At 43.9% G+C, this 23,384-nt stretch overlaps 1 protein-coding gene across 1 annotated transcript in view; it reads right to left on the bottom strand.

Moving 5' to 3' along the window:
- LOC132831418 (uncharacterized) overlaps positions 1-13,601 on the bottom strand; it is a 37,332-nt gene extending 23,731 nt beyond the window's left edge. The window contains exon 1 of the mRNA XM_060849552.1: positions 13,269-13,601. Within this exon, the coding sequence (XP_060705535.1) occupies positions 13,269-13,596 (328 nt within the window). The 5' untranslated portion in view covers positions 13,597-13,601. The remainder of the gene's footprint in view (positions 1-13,268) is intronic.
- Positions 13,602-23,384: the final 9,783 nt, after the last annotated feature.

The following is a 23,384-nucleotide window of genomic DNA, read 5'->3' as shown; positions in this document are numbered from 1 at the left end:
TGAATTACAGGCAGCAATCCAGGGCAGTTCCAGGGTACAGATCTTGTTCAAACTCCATGAGATCTTTCATCATTTCCTCAGAGAGGAGATGGCGGTATTCTGAACTTCACTGCCTTACGTACAAAAAGATCAGGCTCATTCTCTAGGGACATGGGTTCAAATCTCATCTCAGCAGTTTGTTGAATTTAAACTCGATTAACTAAATCTGGAATCAGATCTCAGTAATGATGACCATGAAGTGGATTGTTATGAAAGCCCATCAGATCCTCCAGTCCCTACCCAGGCTGGGCTCATGTGACTCCAGACCCAGAGGTTCATCCATGATGCGAAACTCTGTGCTCTACAGTCTGTTCCCCAGGACACACACCTGGAGGACCATCAACCCAGTGAAAGATGCTTTTTGTTCTGTCTGAACCTTGCTGGTCTTCCAGTGCATGAGGAGTTGACCCTGACTGAGTGATGCAGACCTTGGTACATTCCAAGGTCCAGGACTACCTGCTGAGGGACTCACTGAAGCTTGGGGCAGCTGTCGCCAAGGTGTGGTGGGGAAAGAACATTGTCTGAAGTCTTTCTGTTGAAGTTTAGTGATGGTCAGTTCAGTTATCAGACTATCTCTTTGCCTCAAAATGTAAAAGATTTTCCTACTGAAAACTGCTATTTGCAACTGTGCAGTAGTTCATAGAACATAGAACAGTACAGCACAGAACAGGCCCTTCATCCCATGATATTGTGCCGATCATTGATCCTCATGTGAGGTAAACCTAATGTACGAACCCTCAAATTTCTGTGACCATACGCATGTCCAGCAGTCTCTTAAACGTCCCTAATGACCTCGCTTCCACAACTGCTGCTGGCAACGCAGTCCATGCTCTCACAACTCTCTGTGTAAAGAACCCGCCTCTGACATCCCCTCTATACTTTCCGCCAAACAGCTTAAAACTATGACCCCGCGTGTTAACAATTTCTGCCCTGGGAAAAAGTCTCTGGCTATCAACTCTATCTATGCCTCTCATTATCTTGTACAGTGGATGTACTGTTTGTGTACCTTTTTCCTCGTTGGAATGATGATATAGAACAGCATCAGAATCTTTTTGTACGTACTAACAGACATAATTTTTATGAACAAAGTATACTTTTTCAATTTAAGTAAATGCGGTTGAATCTCAATTGCTTTGTGAGAGGGCCCAACAAGCCATTCAGTTCAAGGGCAATTAGGTACTGGCAATAAATACTGGCCTTGCCAGCGACATATACATCCCATGAAAGAATAAAGTTTAAATATCCTAAGTTTTGAATTAGGGCCTTGCTCTGCATTCTCTGCTGAAGACGCATTCCTCTGAGTTGAAATTATCTGAAGGGTTTCACTTACATTCTATTATCTGTCACAGAAAGTTTAATTTGAGTATTTCACACAATCCTAGTTTCCTATTATTTCATAGCAAGTACAATCTGCAATTTGCTTTTAACTAACCACTGGTTTATATATAAATTATTCAGGTCATGCAACAGCTCTTCATTTGTAACTTAGGCACCTATTCACTGTAGGAAATTCACCCGAAACTTTTGATTAGGTCTCCAGCCAGGAGGCCCCTTCCTGTGCATCCTCACAACTGATGAGATTTACAGATTGAGAATTCAAAAGAGGAAAATAGACCTGGATTTCGAACCAATATATTTGAAATCAAAATCAGAAGCAGGAAGAAAAATAAAATGCGGAATTGAAAATTTGGATGTGGGGCGCTCTTGAGGTGCAGTGGTAGGGTCCCTACCCCTGAGCCAGGAGGCATGGGTTCAAATCCCACCAGCTCTAGAGGTGTGTAATAACATCTGTGAACCTGTCGAGTGGGAGAATATCTGAAAGGTTGAATGGAGAGAGGGGAAATAAATAGCCAGGGAGGAAAAACAAAAAGGTTGAAATTAAAAATATATAAAACCACCTGAAAACATTTCACAACTTGAAGAAATGAGCTTGGTCACTGGTAATTGCCTATGCCCTGCACAAGAATGATTGCCCGGCAATCACTTACCAGTTGGTTAAAGCATGTCTACTATCTTCAGTAAAAAAAACCTGACTTTTTATAGTGAACTTTACCAGCTAATGAAGCAGCTTCACCAGAATTGGGTTTGTCGGAGACAGATTAAGTGCGAAATGCCATATTTTCCCAAATCTAATTGTGGAAAAATACAGGTTGTTCAATAACATGCAGTAATTTTCAATTCACTGAGTCACAGAGACATACAGCATGGAAACAGACTCTTCGGTTCAACTCATCCATGCAGATCAAATATCTTAAATGAATCTTGTCCCATTTGCCATATCGCTCTAAACCCTTCCTATTCACGTACCCATCCAGATGTCTGCTAAATGTCATAATTGTACCAGCCTCAACCACTTCCGCTGGCAGCTCATTCCATACATACACCACCCTCCTGCGTGAAAAAGTTGTCCCTTAGGTCTCTTTTAAATCTTTCCCCTCTTCACCTTTAACCTAAGTCCTCTAGTTTTGGACTCCCTCACCCTGGGGAAAAGAACTTGGCTATTCACCCTCTCCATGCCCCTCATAATTTTATAAAACTCTGTAAGGTCACCCCTCAGCCTCCGACACTGCAGGGAAAACAGCCTCAGATTATTCAGCATCTTCATATATCTCAAATGTTTCAAACTTGGCAACAACCTAGTGAATCCTTTCTGAATCCTTTTACCAAACCTATCGACTGATCCACTGTTAGAACACTTTAAGGAGACAATTTGCAATTCAATGCTGATAAATGGAACAGCATGGGGCAGCACGGTGGAACAGTGGTTAGCACTGCTGTCTCACAGCGCCTGAGACCCGGGTTCAATTCCCGACTCAGGCGACTGACAGTGTGGAGTTTGCACGTTCTCCCCGTATCTGCGTGGGTTTCCTCCGGGTGCTCCAGTTTCCTCCCACAGTCCAAAGATGTGCGGGTCAGGTGAATTGGCCATGCTAAATTGCCCGTAGTGTTAGGTAGGGGTATGGGTGGGTGGCGGGTCGATGTGGACTTGTTGGGCCGAAGGGCCTGTTTCCACGCTGTAAGTAATCTAATCTAATAACTGGAAGCTCTAGGCGAAATGTTTGTTGAAGATGCTTCTGACAAAATATTTGCTGTGTCATTCCATTAAACAGCTTCTCATCTGGGGGATTGGGAGACCAAGTGGAGTTCCAAGTTGTAATTTTGGGAAGTGTGAGACAGCAAGGGTTGGCATGTTGCTCTATCTCATTTATAACATTTGCATCCCTGCTCTCACAGGGCCCAATCTCACACTTTCCATTCTCACTGAGGACTCCCAACTTCCAAACCGCAAATTGGCCCACAATGGGAAAAAAGTATTCGAATATTTATGCCATCCTTACCTGCACTAATATAACTTTAAAAATGTATTTATTCAGAGGATTTATTGTCCATCACCTAATGCTCTGAGGGAGTCACATATCGACCGGATTTCGTTCCCTAAAGGGCATTAATGACTCAAACATGGTTTTGAAGAAGGGCTCATGCCCGAAACGTCAATTCTCCTGCTCTTTGAATGCTGCCTGACCTGCTGCGCTTTTCCAGCAATACGTTTTCAGCTCAAACATGGTTTTCCTAGACAATGGTTATACAGTCATCATTAGACTTTTAATTCTAGATTTTTATTTAATTAAATTCAAATTCCAGGTTGGATTTCAACCCAGGTTCCCACAACAATATCTGGTTCTCTGGATTAATTGTTTAGGGATAATCCCACTAAGTAATCATTCCCCATAAGTTTGTGATAAGCGTGGAAAATTCTTGAAGATGCTCAGACAGACAGGGCTAGACCAAGTACACAGAGTGGTAGAGAAACACAACAGAACTTGCAGCATGTATTGAAGGAAAAATACAGTTAATATTTCACTTCCAGTCACCCACCAGCACTCTCCATTTTTGCAGGAGATGTCCATCATCCACAGGTCTTTGTGTTAATTTAAAGTGAGCGAGGTTCAGTGTATGTCTTAAATACACACTGACCTGTTGCAGGTCTCCAACCTTTTCTCTGTACTCTTAGCTTTTTCTTCAAAAGAAACTTAGCAACCTTAAAGTTGCTCCACAAGTAATATTCATTGCCATGTTTTGATACCTTTGCTGCATTAATTGAGATTCTAGCTTTTTGTTTTAATTTAGCCTCAAACTGTTGCCGGAGAAGCCAGCAATTCAGGCTAATTAAAAAAAAGTCGTGGAGATGTACAGCACAGAGACAGACCCTTTGGTCCAACCCGTCCATGCCAACCAGATATTTTAAATTAATCCTGTCCCATTTGCCAACACTTGACCCATATCCCTCTAAACCCTTCCTATTCATGAACCCATCCAGATGTCTTTTAAATGTTGTAATTGTACCAGCCTCCACCACATCCTCTGGCAACTCATTCCATACACGTACCACCCTCTGCATGAAAAAGTTGCCCCTTAGATCCCTCTTAAATCTTTCCCCTCTTCACCTTAAACCTATGCACTCTAGTTTTGGACTCCCCTGGGGAAAAGACCTTGTCTATTCACTCTATCCATGTTCCTCGTGATTTTATAATCCTCTATAAGGTCACCCCTCAACCTCCGATGCTGCAGGGAAACTAACCCCAGCTTGTTCAGCCTCTTCCTATAGCTCAAACCCTCCAACCTTGGCAACATCCTTGTGAATCTTTTTCCAAGTCAACAAATTGAACAATCTTATTCCAAGCTTCATTTCAAGGGTTGGGAGCTGAAATTATTTTCTGAGTGACAAATGGGTTCCTACATTAAAACAATGGCAGCTCTTCAAAAATATTGCATTGGCTGGAAGGCATTTTGGGGCCGATGATTGTGGAAAAGAAAAACTCAGATGCATATAGCCCTTTTCAAAATGTCTTAATGAGCCTTGGAGCCCATAAAGTATTTTTGAAGCACCATTGCTCTTATAATGCAGAAAACTGGGCTTCTGTTATGTACAGAGAAAAGCTACCATCAAATGCCATGTACTTTTTAGCATTCATTCATAGGATGTATATATTACTGGCTAGGCCAGCAATTATTGCCTACCACTAATTGCCCAGAGGGTAATTAAAGTCAACCATTTTTGCTGTGGTTCTGGATTAGTGGTGCTGGAAAAGCACAGCAGTTCAGGCAGCATCCGTGAAGCAGTAAAATTAACGTTTCGGGCAAAAGCCCTTCATCAGGGATACAGGCAGTGAGCCTGAAGCGTGAAGAGATAAGCTAGAGGAGGGTGAGGGTGGGGAGAAAGTGGGAGAGGGGATGAAGGTGATAGGTCGGGGGGGGAAGGTGGAGTGGATAGGTAGAAAAGAAGATAGGCAGGTAGGACAAGTCTGGACAAGTCATGGGGACAGTGCTGAGCTGGAAGTTTGGAACTAGGGTGAGGTGGGGAAGGGGAAATGAGGAAGCTGTTGAAGTCCACATTGATGCCCTGGGGTTGAAGTGTTCCGAGGCGGAAGATGAGGCGTTCTTCCTCCAGGCGTCTGGTGATGAGGGAGCGGCGGTGAAGGAGGCCCAGGACCTCCATGTCCTCGGCAGAGTGGGAGGGGGAGTTGAAATGTTGGGCCACAGGGCGTTGTGGTTGATTGGTGCGGGTGTCCCGGAGATGTTCCCTAAAGCGCTCTGCTAGGAGGCGTCCAATCTCCCCATTGTAGAGGAGACTGCATCGGGAGTATTTCGTATCCGTTGCTCCTGAAATTATTTTCAGGCCTCATTGAGGGATGGGTCAGGATTGGGAAGGCTGAATGGCCCACTCCTGCTCTCAATTCTTATGGTATTATGACTGGGGAGTCTCCTTTCCAAAGGAGTGACAGGGGAATATTTCACAGTTCCCTCATTATAGTCAAAAACAATATTTTCTCTCTGGCAGTACCACACTCCCTCAGTGGAATATCGACATGGATTTCCTTCCAAATCTCTGGAATTGGACTTGTGCCCACAATATTTCTGAGGTAGGGATAAGATTGGCGATAGACGTGGCACTGGAAGTAGATTTCACTGTTGTCAAAATGTGACAGCTCACTCAGGGAGGCCAGGTTGGCTGCGGTAACATCTATTTTTTTGCATACACATTGTGATCTGGAACCAAGGAAAATGATCTGAGAGTTTCCAACATTTCTTTCCTCATGAGGCTGACAGGGAGTCTTTCCTGCTCTTACCACCTACCTTTGCTGTGTGATGTTAATGTGTTGTTCGCAAATTCCTCTCTCTCAGATTTAAAATGAGAAATTAAAGACCCTTTTATGATAGAGAGAGCAACATTGTGTGTCAGTACATGAAGACCTCCTCTTTCCCATTCTCTGGGGGAACAATGGGGAAGGCCATTCATCCCCTCAAGATTGTTCTGTTATCCAATGGGATTATGTTTGATCTCTGTTGTATCCCCTTATAACCTTCGTTGAACAAAATCAATGACAGTTTTAAAATTTAGCATGAATTGAAATTTGTGGATTTGAGTAATGAACCTCTATCACCTTTTGTAAGAATAGATATTTCCTAATTTATCCCTGAAAGCTCTGTTTAATTTATGATGATGTTCCCTTGTCCTAGATTTCCCAGAGATCGTTACTCTCCAGTTACGTTGTCAGTTCATCGTAATATCTACGAAAAGTTTAATCAAACCTCACCGTAATCTTCTAAATCCCAGGAAATACAACCCATGTTATAGCAGTAGCAAATGGGTGAGTTTTTTTGGGGTGAAGTAAAGTTTGTAATGAGGTTTGATAAGCGACAGAGTTGAGGCCCTTCCTTTTCCTAGAACTTGGTGTACAGAGCACTAGTTTGAAAGCATTGTGAACTGTGAAGATAATGCTGTAGAACTCCAGAAGGACATTCACAAGTAGGTGGAATGGACAGGCAGGTGGCAGGTGCACTTCACTACAGAGAAAGGTGAAGTTTGGTACAAATAACATTCAGATGAATTATAAAATAAAGGGCACAACCCTAAATAGGGTGCAGCAGCTGAAGGACTAGAATGTACAGGTAGGTGCACAAGTCAATGAATGTGGCAGGAGAGATTGAGAGCATGGTTCATAAAGCATACCATAACCAAGGCTTTGTTCAAGTCATAGAGATGTACAACATGGAAACAAACCCTTTGGTCCAACCCGTCCATGCCGACCAGATATCCCAACCCAATCTAGTCCCACCTGCCAGCACCCGGCACATATCCCTCCAAACCCTTCCTATTCATATACCCATCCAAATGCCTCTTAAATATTGCAATTGTACCAGTCTCCACCACATCCTCTGGCAACTCATTCCATACACGTACCACCCTCTGTGTGAAAAAGTTGCCCCTTAGGTCTCTTTTATATCTTTCCCCTAACACCCTAAACCTATGCCCTCCAGTTCTGGACTCTCCGACCCCAGGGAAAAGACTTTGTCTATTTATCCTATTTTGTAAACCTCTATAGGGTCACCTCTCAGCCTCCGACGCTCCAGGGAAAACAGCCCCAGCCTGTTCAGCCTCTCCGTGTAGCTCAGATCCTCCAACCCTGGCAACATCCTTGTAAATCTTTTCTGAACCCTTTCAAGTTTCACAACATCTTTCGATAGGAAGGAGACCAGAATTGCACACAATATTCCAACAGTGGCCTAACCAATGTCCTGTACAGCCGCAACATGACCTCCAACTCCTGTACTCAATACTCTGACCAATAAAGGAAAGCATACTAAACACCTTCTTCACTATCCTATCTACCTGCGACTCCACTTTCAAGGAACAATGAATCTGCACTTCATGGTCTCTTTCTTCAGCAACACTCCTAGCACCTTACCATTAAATGTATAAGTCCTGCTAAGATTTGCTTTCCCAAAATGCAGCACCTCGCATTTATCTGAATTAAACTCCATCTGCCACTTGTCAGCCCATTGGCCCATCTGATCAAGATCCTGTTGTAATCTGAGGTAGCCCTCTTCGCTGTCCACTACACCTCCAATTTTGGTGTCATCTGCAAACTTACTAACTGTACCTCTTATGCTCGCATCCAAATCATTTATGTAAATGACAAAAAGTAGAGGACCCAGCACCGATCCTCGTGGCACTCCACTGGTCACAAGTCTCCAGTCTGAAAAAACCTCCACCAACACCCTCTGTCTTCTACCTTTGAGCCAGTTCTGTATCCAAGTGGCTAGTTCTCCCTGTATTTCATGAGATCTAACCTTGCTAATCAGTCTCCCATGGGGAACCTTGTCGAACGCCTTACTGAAGTCCATATAGATCACATCTACGGCTCTGCCCTCATCAATCTTCTTTGTTACTTCATCAAAAAACTCAATCAAGTTTGTGAGACATGATTTCCCAAGCACAAAGCCATGTTGACTATCCCGAATCAGTCCTTGCCTTTCCAAATACATGTACATCCTGTCCCTCAGGATTCCCTCCAACAACTTACCCACCACCGAGGTCAGGCTCACTGGTCTATAGTTCCCTGGCTTGTCCTTACCATCCTTCTTAAACAGTGGCACCACGTTTGCCAACCTCCAGTCTTCCGGCACCAAACCTGTGACTATCGATGATACAAATATCTCAGCAAGAGGCTCAGCAATCACTTCTCTAGCTTCCCACAGAGTTCTCAGGTACACCTGATCAGGTCCTGGGGATTTATCCACCTTTAACCGTTTCAAGACATCCAGCACTTCCTCCTCTGTAATCTGGACATTTTGTAAGATGTCACCATCTATTTCCCTACAGTCTATATCTTCCATATCCTTTTCCACAGTAAATACTGATGCAAAATATTCATTTAGTATCTCCCTCATTTTCTGTGGCTCCACACAAAGGCCACCTTGCTGATCTTTGAGGGGCCCTATTCTCTTAAAGTAAAAAGTGAGGTCTGCAGATGCTGGAGATCAGAGCTGAAAATGCGTTGCTGGTTAAAACACAGCAGGTCAGGCAGCATCCAAGGAACAGGAAATTCGACGTTGAAGGGCTCTGGCACGAAACGTCGAATTTCCTGTTCCTTGGATGCTGCCTGACCTGCTGTGCTTTAACCAGCAACACATTTTCAGCTGGGGCCCTATTCTCTCCCTAGTTACCCTTTTGTCCTTAATATATTTGTAAAACCCCTTTGGATTCTCCTTAATTCTATTTGCCAAAGCTACCTCATGTCCCCGTTTTGCCCTCCTGATTTCCCTCTTAAGTATACTCCTACTTTCTTTATATTCTTCTAAGGATTCACTCGATCTATCCTGTCTATACCTGACATATGCTTCCTTCTTTTTCTTAACCAAACCCTCAATTTCTTTAGTCATCCAGCATTCCTTATAGTTACCAGCCTTCCCTTTCACCCTGACAGGAATATACTTTCTCTGGATTCTTGTTATCTCATTTCTGAAGGCTTCCCATTTTCCAGCCGTCCCTTTACCTGCGAACATCTGCCTCCAATCAGCTTTTGAAAGTTCTTGCCTAATACCATCAAAATTGGCCTTTCTCTAATTTAGAACTTCAACTTTTAGATCTGGTCTATCCTTTTCCATCACTCTTTTAAAATGAATAGAATTATGGTCACTGGCCCCAAAGTGCTCCCCCACTGTCACCTGCCCTGCCTCATTTCCCAAGAGTAGGTCAAGTTTTGCATCTTCTCTAGTAGGTACTGAATCAGAAAATTGTCTTGTACACATTTAAGAAATCCCTCTCCATCTAAACCTTTAACACTATGGCAGTCCCAGATGATGTTTGGAAAGTTAAAATCTCCTACCATAACCACCTTATTATTCTTACAGATAGCTGAGATCTCCTTACAAGTTTGTTTCTCAATTTCCCTCTGACTATTGGGGGGTCTATACTACAATCTCAATAAGGTGATCATCCCTTTCTTATTTCTCAGGTCCACCTAAATAACTTCCCTGGATGTATTTCCGGGAATATCCTCCCTCAGCACAGCTGTAATGCTATCCCTTATCAAAAATGCCACTCCTCCTCCTCTTTTGCCTCCCTTTCTATCCTTCCTGTAGCATTTGTATCTTGGAACATTCAGCTGCCAGTCCTGCCCATCCCTGAGCCATGTTTCCGTAATTGCTATGATATCCCAGTCCCATGTTCCTAACCATGCCCTGAGTTCATCTGCCTTCCCTATTAGGCCCCTTGCATTGAAATAAATGCAGTTTAATTTATTAGTCCTACCTTGTCCCTGCCTACCCTGACTATTTGACTCACTTCTGCTCTCAGCTGTACCTGTCTCAGATCGATCTCTTTCCTCACTATCTCCCTGGGTCCCACTCCCCCACCTTACTAGTTTAAATCCTCCCAAGCAGTTCTAGCAAATTCCCCTGCCAGTATATTAGTCTCCTTCCAATTTAGGTGCAATCCGTCCTTCTTGTACAGGTCACTTCTACCCCAAAAGAGATTCCAATGATCCAAAAATGTGAATCCTTCTCCCATACGCCAGCTCCTCAGCCATTCATTCATCTGCTCTATCGTCTTATTCCTGCCCTCACTAGCTCGTAGCACTGGGAGTAATCCAGATATTACTACCCTTGAGGACCTCCTTTTTAAAATTCTACCTAACTCTCTGTAATCTCCCTTCAGAGTCTCAACCTTTTCCCTTCCTATATCGTTGGTTCCAATGTGCACAATGACCTCTTGCTGGCCCCTCTCCCTGTGAGAACATTCTGCACCCTCTCTGAGACATCCTTGATCCTGGCACCAGGGAAACAACACACCATTCTGCTTTTTCTCTGCTGGCCACAGAAACGTCTGTCTGTACCTCTGACTACAGAATCCCCGAACACAATTGATCTCTTGGAAGCCGACGTACCCCTCGTTGCATTAGAGCCAGTCTCAATACCAGAAACTTGACTGTTTGTGCTACGTTCCCCTGAGAATCCATCACCCCCTACATTTTCCAAAACAGCATACCTGTTTGAAATGGGTATATCCACACAAGACTCCTGCTCTAGCTGCCCACCTCTCTTACCCTTCCTGGAGTTAACCCATCTATGTGACTGTATCTGAGACTTTCCCCCCTTCCTATAACTGCCATCCATCACATACTGTTGCTGTTGCAAATTCCTCATCGCTTCTATCTGTCTCTCCAGTCGATCCACTCGATCTGATAAGATTTGCATCCAACAGCATTTATGGCAGATATAATCCGCAGTGACCCTTAAACTCTCTTTAAACTCCCACATCTGACAAGAAGTACATATCACTGCAAAGGCCATTTTTGCTCCTTCACAATCTACAGACCCAGAAAATAACACCATCTTATTCCTCTACAAACACTGCCCCAAGTTAAATTAATAGCTATGGCTTATATTTTAAGTTTAATCAAGAGACTTATCTCCAAAAACATATAATCAAGAAAGAATCCACTATACTCACTACTGCAGCCTTTCTCTTGGACAGACTTAAAACAACAATTAACTTATCTGATTATGTGATGTGAACTTCGCCCAACAGTTCCTCCAAGATTAGTTGTGAATTTCACTGTTTGTTAATTTTCCCAGATGCACTCCGATGTCCAGCAATACACAAATTCAAACAGCAAAGGCAGTAACTATGCAGGTTCGTTCGTTCGTTCTCTCTCTCTCTCCCCTGCACTGTCCTCACCAAGTGCTTCCTTTGTCTGCCCTTCTCCCTTTTAAAACTGCTGTTGTTTTGACTTTTTTTTTCCAACGTTCCCAAACAATGCAGCAGCAAATAAAACAGGAATTGCTGCTCCTGGAATTCAAGGAAATCACCTCCAACACCTAAAATACCTCAAAAAAAGGAGCAGCTCTTACAGCCAGAAATTTTTCCCATTCTCCACCCTAACTTAATCTAGGCTCATTTGCCAGCATTTGACCCATATCTCTCTAAACTCTTCCTATTCATGTACCCATCCAAACGCCTTTTAAACATTGTAATTGTACCAGCGTCTACCACCTCCTCTGCCAGCTCATTCCAAACATGCACCACCCTCTGCGTGACAATGTTGCCCCGAGCTCCTTTTTAAATATTTCCCCTCTCACCTTAAACTTATGCCTTCTAGTTTTGGACTCCTCTACCCAGGGGAAAAGACCTTGGCTATTCACCCTACCTATGCCCCTCATGATATTATAAATCTCTATAAGGTCACCCCTCAGCCTCTGACACTCTAAAGACAGCCCCAATTTATTCAGCCTCTCCCTTATAGCTCAAACCCTCCAACTCTGGCAACATAGGGACATACAAGAACAAAGAGGTTATGTTGAACTTCTACAAGACACTAGTCTAGCCTCAGCTCTGGGCTGCACACTTGAAAGATGTGAAGGTTTCAAAGATAGTATAACTAAGCTGAATAGAAATTGTTCCAAGATGAGGAACAGGAATGAAGGTGGAATGGAGAAGTTAGGACCACTCTTCTTGAAGGGAAGAAGCTGAGAGAGGACCTGGTAGAACCATGAGAGGTCTGCACAGATTAGACAGGGAGTTCCTGTTCGCTAACAGAATCGAGAATGAGGGGGGACAGGTTTAGAGTAATCAGTAAAAGGAAGGACATTAGGAAAATCTTTTTATTGCAGCTAATGTTTAAGACACTGTTTATGATGGTGGGAGCGTCGAGATTGAAACTAGAATTAGACAAAAACTGAAATTGCTGGAAAAGCTCAGTAAGTCTGGCAGCTTTTGCGGAGAGAAATCAAAGTTGATGTTTCTGATCAAGTGATCGTTTCTCAGAACTGACCCCCCCGAAATGTTAACTGATTTCTCTTCGCACATGCTGCCAGACCTGCTGAGCTTTTCCAGCAATTTCTGTTTATGTTTCTGATTTACAGCATCTACAGTTCTTTTGGTTTTTATCTAGAATTAGACAGTTATATATAAAAGAAGAATGTGCAGGGTTTACAGGGAAAAGGTGGGAGAATGGCAGCAAGTGATTTGCTCATTTGGAGAGCCCGTACAGAGACAAGGGGTTAAGTGGCCTCCTACTGAATTGTCACAATTTTGTCAATACATAACAATAGTGCAATCTCTCCACTTAATTCAGTCTTGAAGATAAGCTTGGTCAATAGATCCTGCACACCCACTGAGATCCATATCTCCTTTCTGAGATGTAGCACCCAGAACATCTCACAGTGATTCCAGGTATGATCTAACCAGGCTCTGTACAATTGAAGCATACCTTTAGTACTGGAGATAATAAAGGCCAGCATTCTCTTAATCTCCTTGATTATTTTTTGGACCTGTTTGTGACACCTTAAAGATCTCTGTACCTGGACCTCAACTCTACACTGCTTGGAAATTTTAATCTTTTAGAGTAAACCGTGTTCGGGTGAGAGGGTGGTCACTTTCTTACCTGTCACTGTTAGCATGGTTCCTGTCCCGAATCTCATCTCACCGTGTACTCTGAAAGCACAGTAGTAGTTCCCAGTGTCTGAAACACTGACATTTGTGATCCTTAGCTGAGAGCTTTGAGTGGATGAATCAAACGAGGGAGAGAAACGAGACCCGAAACCATTAAAGTAAGTGGCGGTGGTGCTGGTGCGATGGTGATATAACAGTGAGGTTGGAGACTGGCTGGGAAATTGTACAAACCAGTACAGCAGATCTGAACTATTTTGAATCTCACATCCCAGGCTCACTGTCTCTCCAGAGAGCGCTGCTATCCACGAAGTCCATGCCATGATGCAATTATCTGTATTCGGAAGAAACAAGTAAATGTTAAGAGGGTGACAAGAATATCTGAAACCGGGGACATGGCTGTAGTCTCTGCCTACCTTATTATAAATCCACCCTCAACTTGCCATGATGATTTGTAAAAAAGATATAAAAGGAACTTAAGGGGCAACTTTTAAGTTCCCCACTTGTAACATAGGGTGGTCTTCAGATACATGAACTGTGTCTCAGTTAATGAGTCTAATGTCTTGGTTTCAAGTTCCACTTGAGGACCAAGGAAAGGAGTCTATATAATTTCAAACATAGTTTAACCATTTGGTGATCACCTCCCTACTCTCCCCCAACGTTCCCAAATGCGAACATGCAAACGCCAACCATATTTGTGCAGCATTTTTAAATTGCGCATTTCTTATTCAACCTCGCATAACATTATGAAATATTGCTACAACTCTAAGGGGAGCCAATGAACAGTGTTAACAGTATAGCTAGATCCAAAGATTAAGACAGGGATCTAAGAAAGACAGAGGTCATAATCTAAATAACATTGGAAATAGGATTAATTACAACATTTAAAAGGTATCTGGGTGGGTGAATCAGAAATAGTTTAGAGAGATATGGACCAAATGCTGGCAAATAGGACTGGATTAATTGAGGATATCTGATCAGCATGGACGATTTGGACTGAAGGGTCTTTTTCCATGCTGTACATCTCTATGACTCTATCAGGCCATTTGGCCCCTCAATGCTGCTCTACCATGCATCTAGATCATGGCCAATCTTCTTCCTATTGATAATTTTCATGCAATAGGTACAGTTTTGTTGACTTACTTGTTGGATGCGCATATCACTGGCTGGACGAGCATTTATCGTCCACCCCCAAATTCCCTTGAGAAGGTGGGGGTGAGCCAACTTCTTGAAGCACTGCAGCTTTCGAGCTGAAGGCACGTGAACAGTGCTGTTGGGATCCAATAAATCAGCGATGGCGACCCAGCGGATTTAGAAATTGGGATCCAATAGACGAAAGATTAAATAAATAGATGTTTTCACAAATGCATGGGCGCAATGGGCAGTAAGAAGATGGGGAGAAGTAATGAAGCAATTGGATCAGTAACCCAGTTGGGTAGATGCAATACTTACAATTCAGCCACATCAAGGTGACCCACTGCAGGCTGTTCATTCCGGTCTCTGAGCTGCTTCACCTACATGCTCGGCTTCTTTGGCCCGTGGCTTTTCTGAGTTTGCGGTTTCCACAGCCACAACAACACTGCACATCAGCCTGCTGCTTAGGTTTTCACACTAAAGTGCTGATTCCACTGAAACCCCCCGAGTGACCTGGGGACTGAGCGCCTTCAAGGTCACACTGATATTGTGAAATCTGGTTTCTGGTTACTGCTCTGACATCCGCCCAGCTCAGACTGGCAGAATCAGTCTGGTTGCGAAAGTCCACGATAGATTTTTACATATTAGAAAAGAAAGTAAGTCAGAATATGATGCAATGACAATAAGTATAACCTAGATCTGGTTTCCGGCCATGACAATAATCTGACTACAATGGAAACAAAGTCATTTAAAAACTAATGCACAAAGAGCATGCGAATTTAAGACACAGTTCTTACTGTGGCCCATGTCTATTAACCTGCCTCCAATGTTGCTAAAGTGGGACATGGGATGCACAGAGGCCTATATCCTGTCACCAGGTCACCCCTTATGCACTGTACACTGATCGTGGCTAGCCAGTTCAGAGTCAGTCCCCTGAAGTCAGGAGACTCTCTGAATCCTCTGTTTATATCTGTCAGCCAGAACTCCCTGACTGGCCCAATCCCAATCAGGGATCTCATTATCAATGAGTTCCACCTGGTTCCAATCACTTTTTCACCTTGACATACCAGGACCGAAACTCAAGAAAATCTAATTTAGAAAGGAAGAAAATTGGTTGTTTTGACTTTTAATCCTGATAAGTGCAAGGCGAGAACCTCCAATCTCATTCTCCATTTTAACAATGTCGAGGTTCTATACAATCATGCAATTATTGGTCCCAATATCACAGGAAGTCCCAATGGGCACTCATCTCTGAATATTAACTCTTGACCAAATCCTCTTTCAGGTTTACTACTGTTATACTGCCTCTAAACACATCCACTTACCATCTTGTCCAAGGAGTTTTCCAACTAAGAAGATAAATTCACTTCTTCCCCCATCCACTCACCCCATTGTACAACAGTAACTACACTAATCTCCTTGGTTGAGAAGGATTTGGGTTCATTCAAAACTCCCATATGAATGCAAATCACTTCTTTGTGAGCTCATTTTTATACCTGGGAGCTGTCTGTATTAAATTGAATATATACAGTCATAGAAACATAGAGTCTACAACAAAGAAAAAGGCCCTGCAGCCCATCCAGTCTGTGCTGGTCAGCAGCAGCTATTTAGAGTCATAGGGTCATCCAGCACAGAAACAGGCCTTTCAGTCCAACTCATACCAGACATCTCAGTGTTTGGCCTATATCCCTCTCAATCTTTCCTATCCATGTACCTGCCCAAATATCCTTTAATTGCTGTGACTGTATCTGCATTTACCACTTCATCTGGCAGCTCATTCCACACATGAACTGCCCTCTGTATAAAATTGCTGTCCCTCAGGTCCCTTTGAATCTTTCTCCTCTCACCTTAAAAATATGCCCTTTAGAGTCATAGAGTCATCAGTACAACTCGTCCATGCCAACTATATAGCCTAAATGAATCTAGTCTCATTGACCAGCATGTGGCCCCTATCCCTTGAGACCTTTCCTATTCGTATACCCAACCAGATGTCTTTTAAATGTTGTAATTGTACCAGCCTCCACCACTTCCTCTGGCAGCTTGTTCCATCCACGCAACACCCTCAGCATGAAAATATTGCCCCTTAGGTCCCTCTTAAATCTTTCCCTTCTCACCTTAAATCAATGCCCTCTAGTTTTGGACTCTCCGAACCTGGGCAAAAGACCTTGGCTCTTCACCGTATCTATGTCCCACTTGATTTTTATAAACCTTTACATTGTCACCCCTCAGCCTCTCACGCTCCAAGGAAAAACATCCTAGTCTTTTCAGCCTCTCTCTATGGCTCAAAACTTTCAACTCTAGCCACATCCTTGTAAACCTATTCTGAACTCTTTCAAGTTTAACAACATCTTTCTAGAGCAAGGAGACCCCAGTATTACAAAAGTGGCCTAACCAATGTCCTAGTCATCTGCAATATGACCTCCCAACTGCTGTACTCAATGCATTGATCAATAAAGGAAAGTGTACTAAATTCCTTCTTCACTGCCACGTCCACAACCCATTGCCTAAATCTGTTGATGGCCATTTTGACCAGGCCTACAACAACAATAGGTGGTACTCCCCCACACACTCAGCACCTCCCCTGCCAGAAACCCACACAGGTTGCAGGAGAGAACGTGCACAATCCACACAAAGAGTTGCCTGAGACTGGAATCTCATCACCCTCCCTGCCTCAGGCTCGATTTCACCCCTACCCCAACCCAGGCTCAATCCCATTCCCCCCACTCCCTGCCCCCGGCACGATCCCACCATCTCCTCCCACCCTGGGCTCAATCTCACCACCCCCTCTGCTCTGTGCACAATCTCACCCCCACCCTTTGCCCTAGGCTCAATCCCTCCCCCACTCCCTGCCCTGGGCACAATCTCACCCCCACTCTCCACCCTGGGCTTGATCGCACCCTCACATCTCACTCTGGGCTCAATCCCAGCCCACCCCACATCCCTGCCCCAGACGGGATCTCACCCCAATCCTGGGCTCAGTCCCACACCCCCTCCACCCACCCCGGGCACAATCTCATCCCCATACCCCCAACCCCTGACTCGATCTCACCCCCACCTTCTTCCCCGGGCTGGATCTCACCCCCACACCACCTCACCCAGGGCTCGATCTCACCCCATCCCCCAACCCGGCTCAAACTCACCCCTTCCCCCACTGTGGTCTCAATCTCACACCCGCCTTGGGTTCGATCTCAGCCCCTCCTGCCCGCTCCTGCTCTTGCCATCACTTGGGATGACCACCCTCGATGCCAGCGACCTCTCTCGCTGCCACATCGAATTCGGCTTCCCCATGCTGGCTTGCTCTCCTCCTCCACAATCTCCTCTGCGCCGCACGGACTCACACTTTATAGAAGGTATGTCGATTAAATAAGAAAAGTAGTGAACAAGGAAAAGAACGTGAAAGAGAAACAAAATTAAAGGGGGGGGAGGGTGTGGGTCAGAGCAGACAAGCTCCAAGCACAAGCCTGCATGCTCCACTGCAACTCCACTGCCACCTTGATTGGATCCAACCCACATTTGACTAAGTTAGCCATCATTCCTGATGAAGGGCTTTTGCCCGAAACGTCAATTTCGCTGCACTTTGGATGCTGCCTGAATTGCTGTGCTCTTCTAGCACCACTGATCCAGAATCTGGTTTCCAGCATCTGCAGTCAGTGTTTTTACCTTGGCATCAAAGAGCCCTGGCAAATCTGGAATCAATGGGTATTGGGGCAAACTGTCTGCTGGTTGCAATCATACTTGGCACATAGGAACATGGTTGTGGTTGTTGAAGGTAGGTCATCTCAGCTCCAGGACATCTCTGCACTCCTCACAAGGGTTTGACCCAATCATCTTCAACTGCTTCATCAATGACCTTCCCTGCATCGTAAGAAGTGGGGATGTTCATTGAAGATTGTACAATATTCAGCGCCATTCACAATTCCTCAGATACTGAAGCAGTCCGTGTCCAAATGCAATACAATCTGGACAATATCCAGGCTTGGGCTGACAAGTGGCAAGTAACAGTCACACCGCATAAATGCCAGGCAATGACCAACTCCAATAAGAGACAATCTAACTACCATCCCTTGACATTCAATGGTGTTACTATGACTGACACCCCCACAATCAACATCCTAGGGGCTTATCATTGGCCACAAACTCAACTGGAATTGCCACAAGATCGGAGTGGCTACAAGAGCAAGTTAGAGGCTGTGGCAAGTAACTCACCTCCTGACTCCCCACAACTTGTCCATTATCTACAAGAGGAGAAAGTGAGGTCTGCAGATGCTGGAGATCAGAGCTGAAAATGTGTTGCTGGAAAAGCGAAGCAGGTCAGGCAGCATCCAAGGAACAGGAGATTCAATGTTTCAGGCATACGCCCTTCTTCCCGTTCCTTGGATGCTGCCTGACCTGCTGTGCTTTTCCAGCAACACATTTTCAGCATTATCTACAAGACATGAGTGAGGATTGTGATGGAATACTCCCCCACTTGCCTAGATGGGTGCAGCCCCAACAACACTCAAGAAGCTTGACACATCAAGGACAAAGCAGCCCGCTTGATGGGCACCACATCCACTCTATCCCCAACACTCAATAGCAGCAGTGTGTACTATCTACAGGATGTACTGCAGAAATTCATCAAAGGTCCTTAGACAGCACCTTCCACTCCCACAAACACTTCTATGTAGAAAGACAAGAGCAGCAGGTACATGGGAACACCAACCCCTGCAAATTCCACTCCAAGCCACTCACCATCCTGACTTGGAAATATATCACTGTTACTTCATTGTCACTGGATCAAAATCCTAGAACTCCTGCCATAATGGCATTGTGGATCAACCCACAGCAGGTGAACGGCAATGGGTCAAGAAAATAGCTCACCCCCGCCTTCTCGAGGACAACTAGAAATGGACAATAAATGTCAGCGACACCCACATCCCACAAATAATTTTTTTAAAACCTAGATTACATGGAGTTAATGACACTGCTATCTAATATTCCAAAATTTATCTATCTTTTATCCATCATCTATCAAATGACTTATCTGTCACCCCCCTGGCAAGCATCTGCTTTGGCAAGATCACGCATCGGCGCTCATAATCTTGACACGTTTAGTGCCGCTCATGTTCTGAATATTGCAACACCTCAGACCCAACATATCCCTCTTCACACACAAATCAAAAAGCACTTCTCAGAATGGGGGTCTAGCCATGGCTTTATGTGGTTCAATTCCCATATTGGCTGAGATTATCATGAAGGACTCTGCTTCTCAACCTTTCCCCTCACTGGAATTGTGGTGACTCTCAGGTTAAACCACCCCAATCCCCCGTCGTCTGAATCTCTCTCTCTCTCTCTGATGAGACAACTCCCCATGGTCCTCTGGGACTGTAGCAACTTCACCTTTTATATGTCTGTAGCATCAAAGAACAAAGAAAAAAATTTATAGCCCAGGAACAGGTCCTTTAGCCGCCAAACCTGAGCTGATCCAAATCCACTGTCTAAACCTCTTGCCCAATTCCTAAGCATCTGTATCCCTCTGTTTCCCAACTACTCATGCATCTGTCCAGAATCACCTTGAATGAATCTACCATGCCTGCCTCTACTACCACTGCTGACAATGTGTTCCAGGCACCTACTATCCTCTGCATAAAGTACTTTCTGCATGTATCCCCCTTAAGCTTTTCACCTCTCACCTTGAAAGCATGACCTCTCATTGAATCCCTCACCCTGGGAGAAAGCTTACCTCTATCTATCCTGTCTATACCTTTCATAATTTTGTAGACCTCAATCAGATCCCCCTTCAATCTCCATTTTTCTAATGAAATCAATCCTAACCTACCCAACCTCTCTTCATAGCTCGCACCTTCCACACCAGGCAACATCCTCATAAACCTTCTCTGCATCCTCTCCAAAGTGTCCACATCCTTTTGGTAATGTGGTGACCAGAACTGTACACGGTATTCTAAATGCAGCCGAACCAAAGTCTTGTATCATTTTAACATGACCTGCTAGCTCTTAAACTCAGTACCCCGTCTGATGAAGGCAAGCATACTATATGCCTTCTTGACCACTCTATCCACCAGTGCAGCCACCTTCAGGGTACAATGGACCTGAATCATGTCCACCTTCTTTTATTCCAGATCTCTTGAGATAATGGTTGATGGTCTTTTTGATTCCCCAAACACTGGGTTTTAGTGATTTGGAGTAACCTCATATCTAGAATTATGGAATCGTATGATTATACAGTACAGAAGAGCCCCTTTGGCCCATTATATCTGTGCTGCCAAAAATACAGTTCTACCTACACTAATCCTATTTTCCAGCACTAGGCCCATAGCTTTAAGTTTATGACACTTCAAGTGCTCCTCCAAGTACTTTTTAAAGATTGTGAGGTTTCCCACCTCAACTACTCTCCCAGTGCGTTCTAGACTCCCATCAGCCTCTGGGTGAAAATGTTTTTTTCTCAAGTCCCTTCTAAACCACCTGCCTTTCACTTTAAAATGATGCCCTTGTTATTGACCCTTCAACTAAGGGGAACATGTCTCTCATAATCTTATACACTGCTGTCAGGTTCCCCCTCAACCGTCTCTGCTCCAAAGAAAACACCTCAAGCTTATCCAGCTCTTTTCATCACCAAATCACTCCATCCCAGACAACATCATGGTGGATCTCCTCTGCACCCCCTCCAGTGCAATAACATCCTTCCTATAGTGTGGGACCAGAACCACACACACTACTCCAGCTGTGATCTAAGTTCTGTACGACTCAAACATCACTGCCCTGCTCTTATAATCCAAGCCCTGAACATTGAAGGCAAGTGTCCGTTATGCATCCTTAACTACCCTACTAACCTGTCCTACCACCTTCATGGATCTGTGGTAATGAAGAAAGAGGAGCATCTGTGATAGTGTTTGAAAGAAGCAGCAATAACTGAAAGAAAATCTGGAGAAAGATGCATTGGTTTTTGACAAGGTTCGTCCCGAGCAGCTCCGTGACACCGGACTCTGTGCTCTATGGTCTGTTCCCCAGATAAACTTCACCTGTGTTTGGGGAACCATCAACTCGGTGAAAGGTGCTCTTTGGTCTGCCCAAAACGTGTTGATCTTCCAGAGCAAGGTGTTGACTCCGAGTGAGTGATACAGACTGACACATTCCAAGGTCCAGGACTATGTGCTGAGGGACGCACGAAAGCTTGGGGCAGCTGTTGCCAAGGGATGGTGGGCAAAGACCATTGTCTGAAACCGTTCAGCCTGAAGTTAAATAGGGGTCTGTTCAGTTATCAGACCCTCCTGGTGCCTCAAATATATGCAAAAATAATCTTGTACAATATCTTTGGTTTGTTTCCTGGAGAGAGTCAAACTCCAATATTTGTTTGTTTCTTCATATGCTACTGCACCGAACTGATAAGCTTCAGTGACAATGTCCGTATAAAGATATTTTTATGAATAAGTATATTTTAAAAAAGCTCTGTTTGAAATAAATTGTGAAGGAACAAGGACAGACTCTTACAGAGGAGTTGAAGAGACCTGAGAGAAGGAGTTGAAAATACAGAAACAAAACTGTTCTGACACCCACGTGATGGATAGAAAGAGAGGCAAGAGAGAAGGGGGAGAGGTGTTTTTGATAAGGGAAAGCATTACAGCTGTGCTGAGGGAGGATATTCCCAGAAATACATCCAGGGAAGTTATTTGGGTGGAACTGAGAAATAAGAAAGGTTGATCACCTTACTAGGATTGTATTATAGACCCCCCTAATAGTCAGAGGAAAATTGAGAACAAATTTGTAAGGAGATCTCAGTTATCTGTAAGAATAATAGTGTGGTTATGGTAGGGGATTTTAACTTTCCAAACATAGACTGGGCCTGCCATAGTGTTAAGGGTTTAGATGGAGAGGAATTTGTTAAGCGTGTACAAGAAAATTTTCTGATTCAGTATGTGGATGTACCCACTAGACAAGGTACAAAACCTAATCTGCTCTTGGGAAATAAAGGTGGGCAGGTGACTGCGGTATCAGTGGGGGAGCACTTTTGGGGCCAGCGACCATAATTCTATTTGTTTTAAAAAGGATAGATCAGATTTAAAAGTTGAAGTTCTAAACTGGCGGAAGGTATTTTTGATGGTATTAGGCAAGAGCTTTTGAAAGCTGATTGGGGGCAGATGTTCACAGGTAAAGGGATGGCTGGAAAATCGGAAGCCTTCAGAAATAAGATAACGAGAATCCAGAGAAAGTATATTCCTGTCAGGGTGAAAGGAAAGGCTGGTAGGTATAGGGAATGCTGGAAGACTGGAGAAATGGAAGGTTTGGTTAAGAAAAAGGAAGCAAGTGTAAGGTATAGACAGGATAGATCGAGTGAATCCTTAGAAGTGTATAAAGGCAGTAGGGGTTTACTTAAGAGGTATATCAGGAGGGTAAAACGGGGACACGAGGTAGCTTTGGCAAATAGAGTTAAGGAGAATGCAAAGGGTTTTTACAAATACATTAAGGACAAAAGAGTAACTAGGAAGAGAATAGGGCCCCTCAAAGATCAGCAAGGTGGCTTTTGCATGGAGTCGCAGGAGATGAGGGAGATATTAAATAAGTATTTTGCATTTGTGTTTACTGTGCAGAAGGACATGGAAGGTATAGAATGTAGGGAAATAGACGGTGACATCTTGGAAAATGTCCATATTATAGAGGATATCTTGAAACGTATAGTAGTCATGATTTGGAGATGTCGGTGCTGGACTGGGGTGTACAAAGTTAAAAATCACACAACACCAGGTTATAGTCCAACAGGTTTAATTGGAAGCACACTAACGTTCGGAGCGTCGCTCCTTCATCAGGTAACACAGAATTTATAGCAAAAATTTACAGTGTGATGTAACTGAAATTATACATTGAAAAATTGATTGTCCATTAGAATACAGTGATAGTTTCACTTCTTTCATGTGTAAATCACAAAACCCTTTTTTTAAAAAATTGCATTCTCGGGTTAGCTGTTAACAATGGTGATAGCTAG

This window comes from Hemiscyllium ocellatum, chromosome 33, assembly GCF_020745735.1.
Source record: "Hemiscyllium ocellatum isolate sHemOce1 chromosome 33, sHemOce1.pat.X.cur, whole genome shotgun sequence".
In the NCBI taxonomy this organism is placed as follows: Eukaryota; Metazoa; Chordata; class Chondrichthyes; order Orectolobiformes; family Hemiscylliidae; genus Hemiscyllium; species Hemiscyllium ocellatum.
The sequence above is the reverse complement of the archived record's forward strand: the minus strand, read 5'-3'. Positions and strand labels throughout refer to the sequence as shown.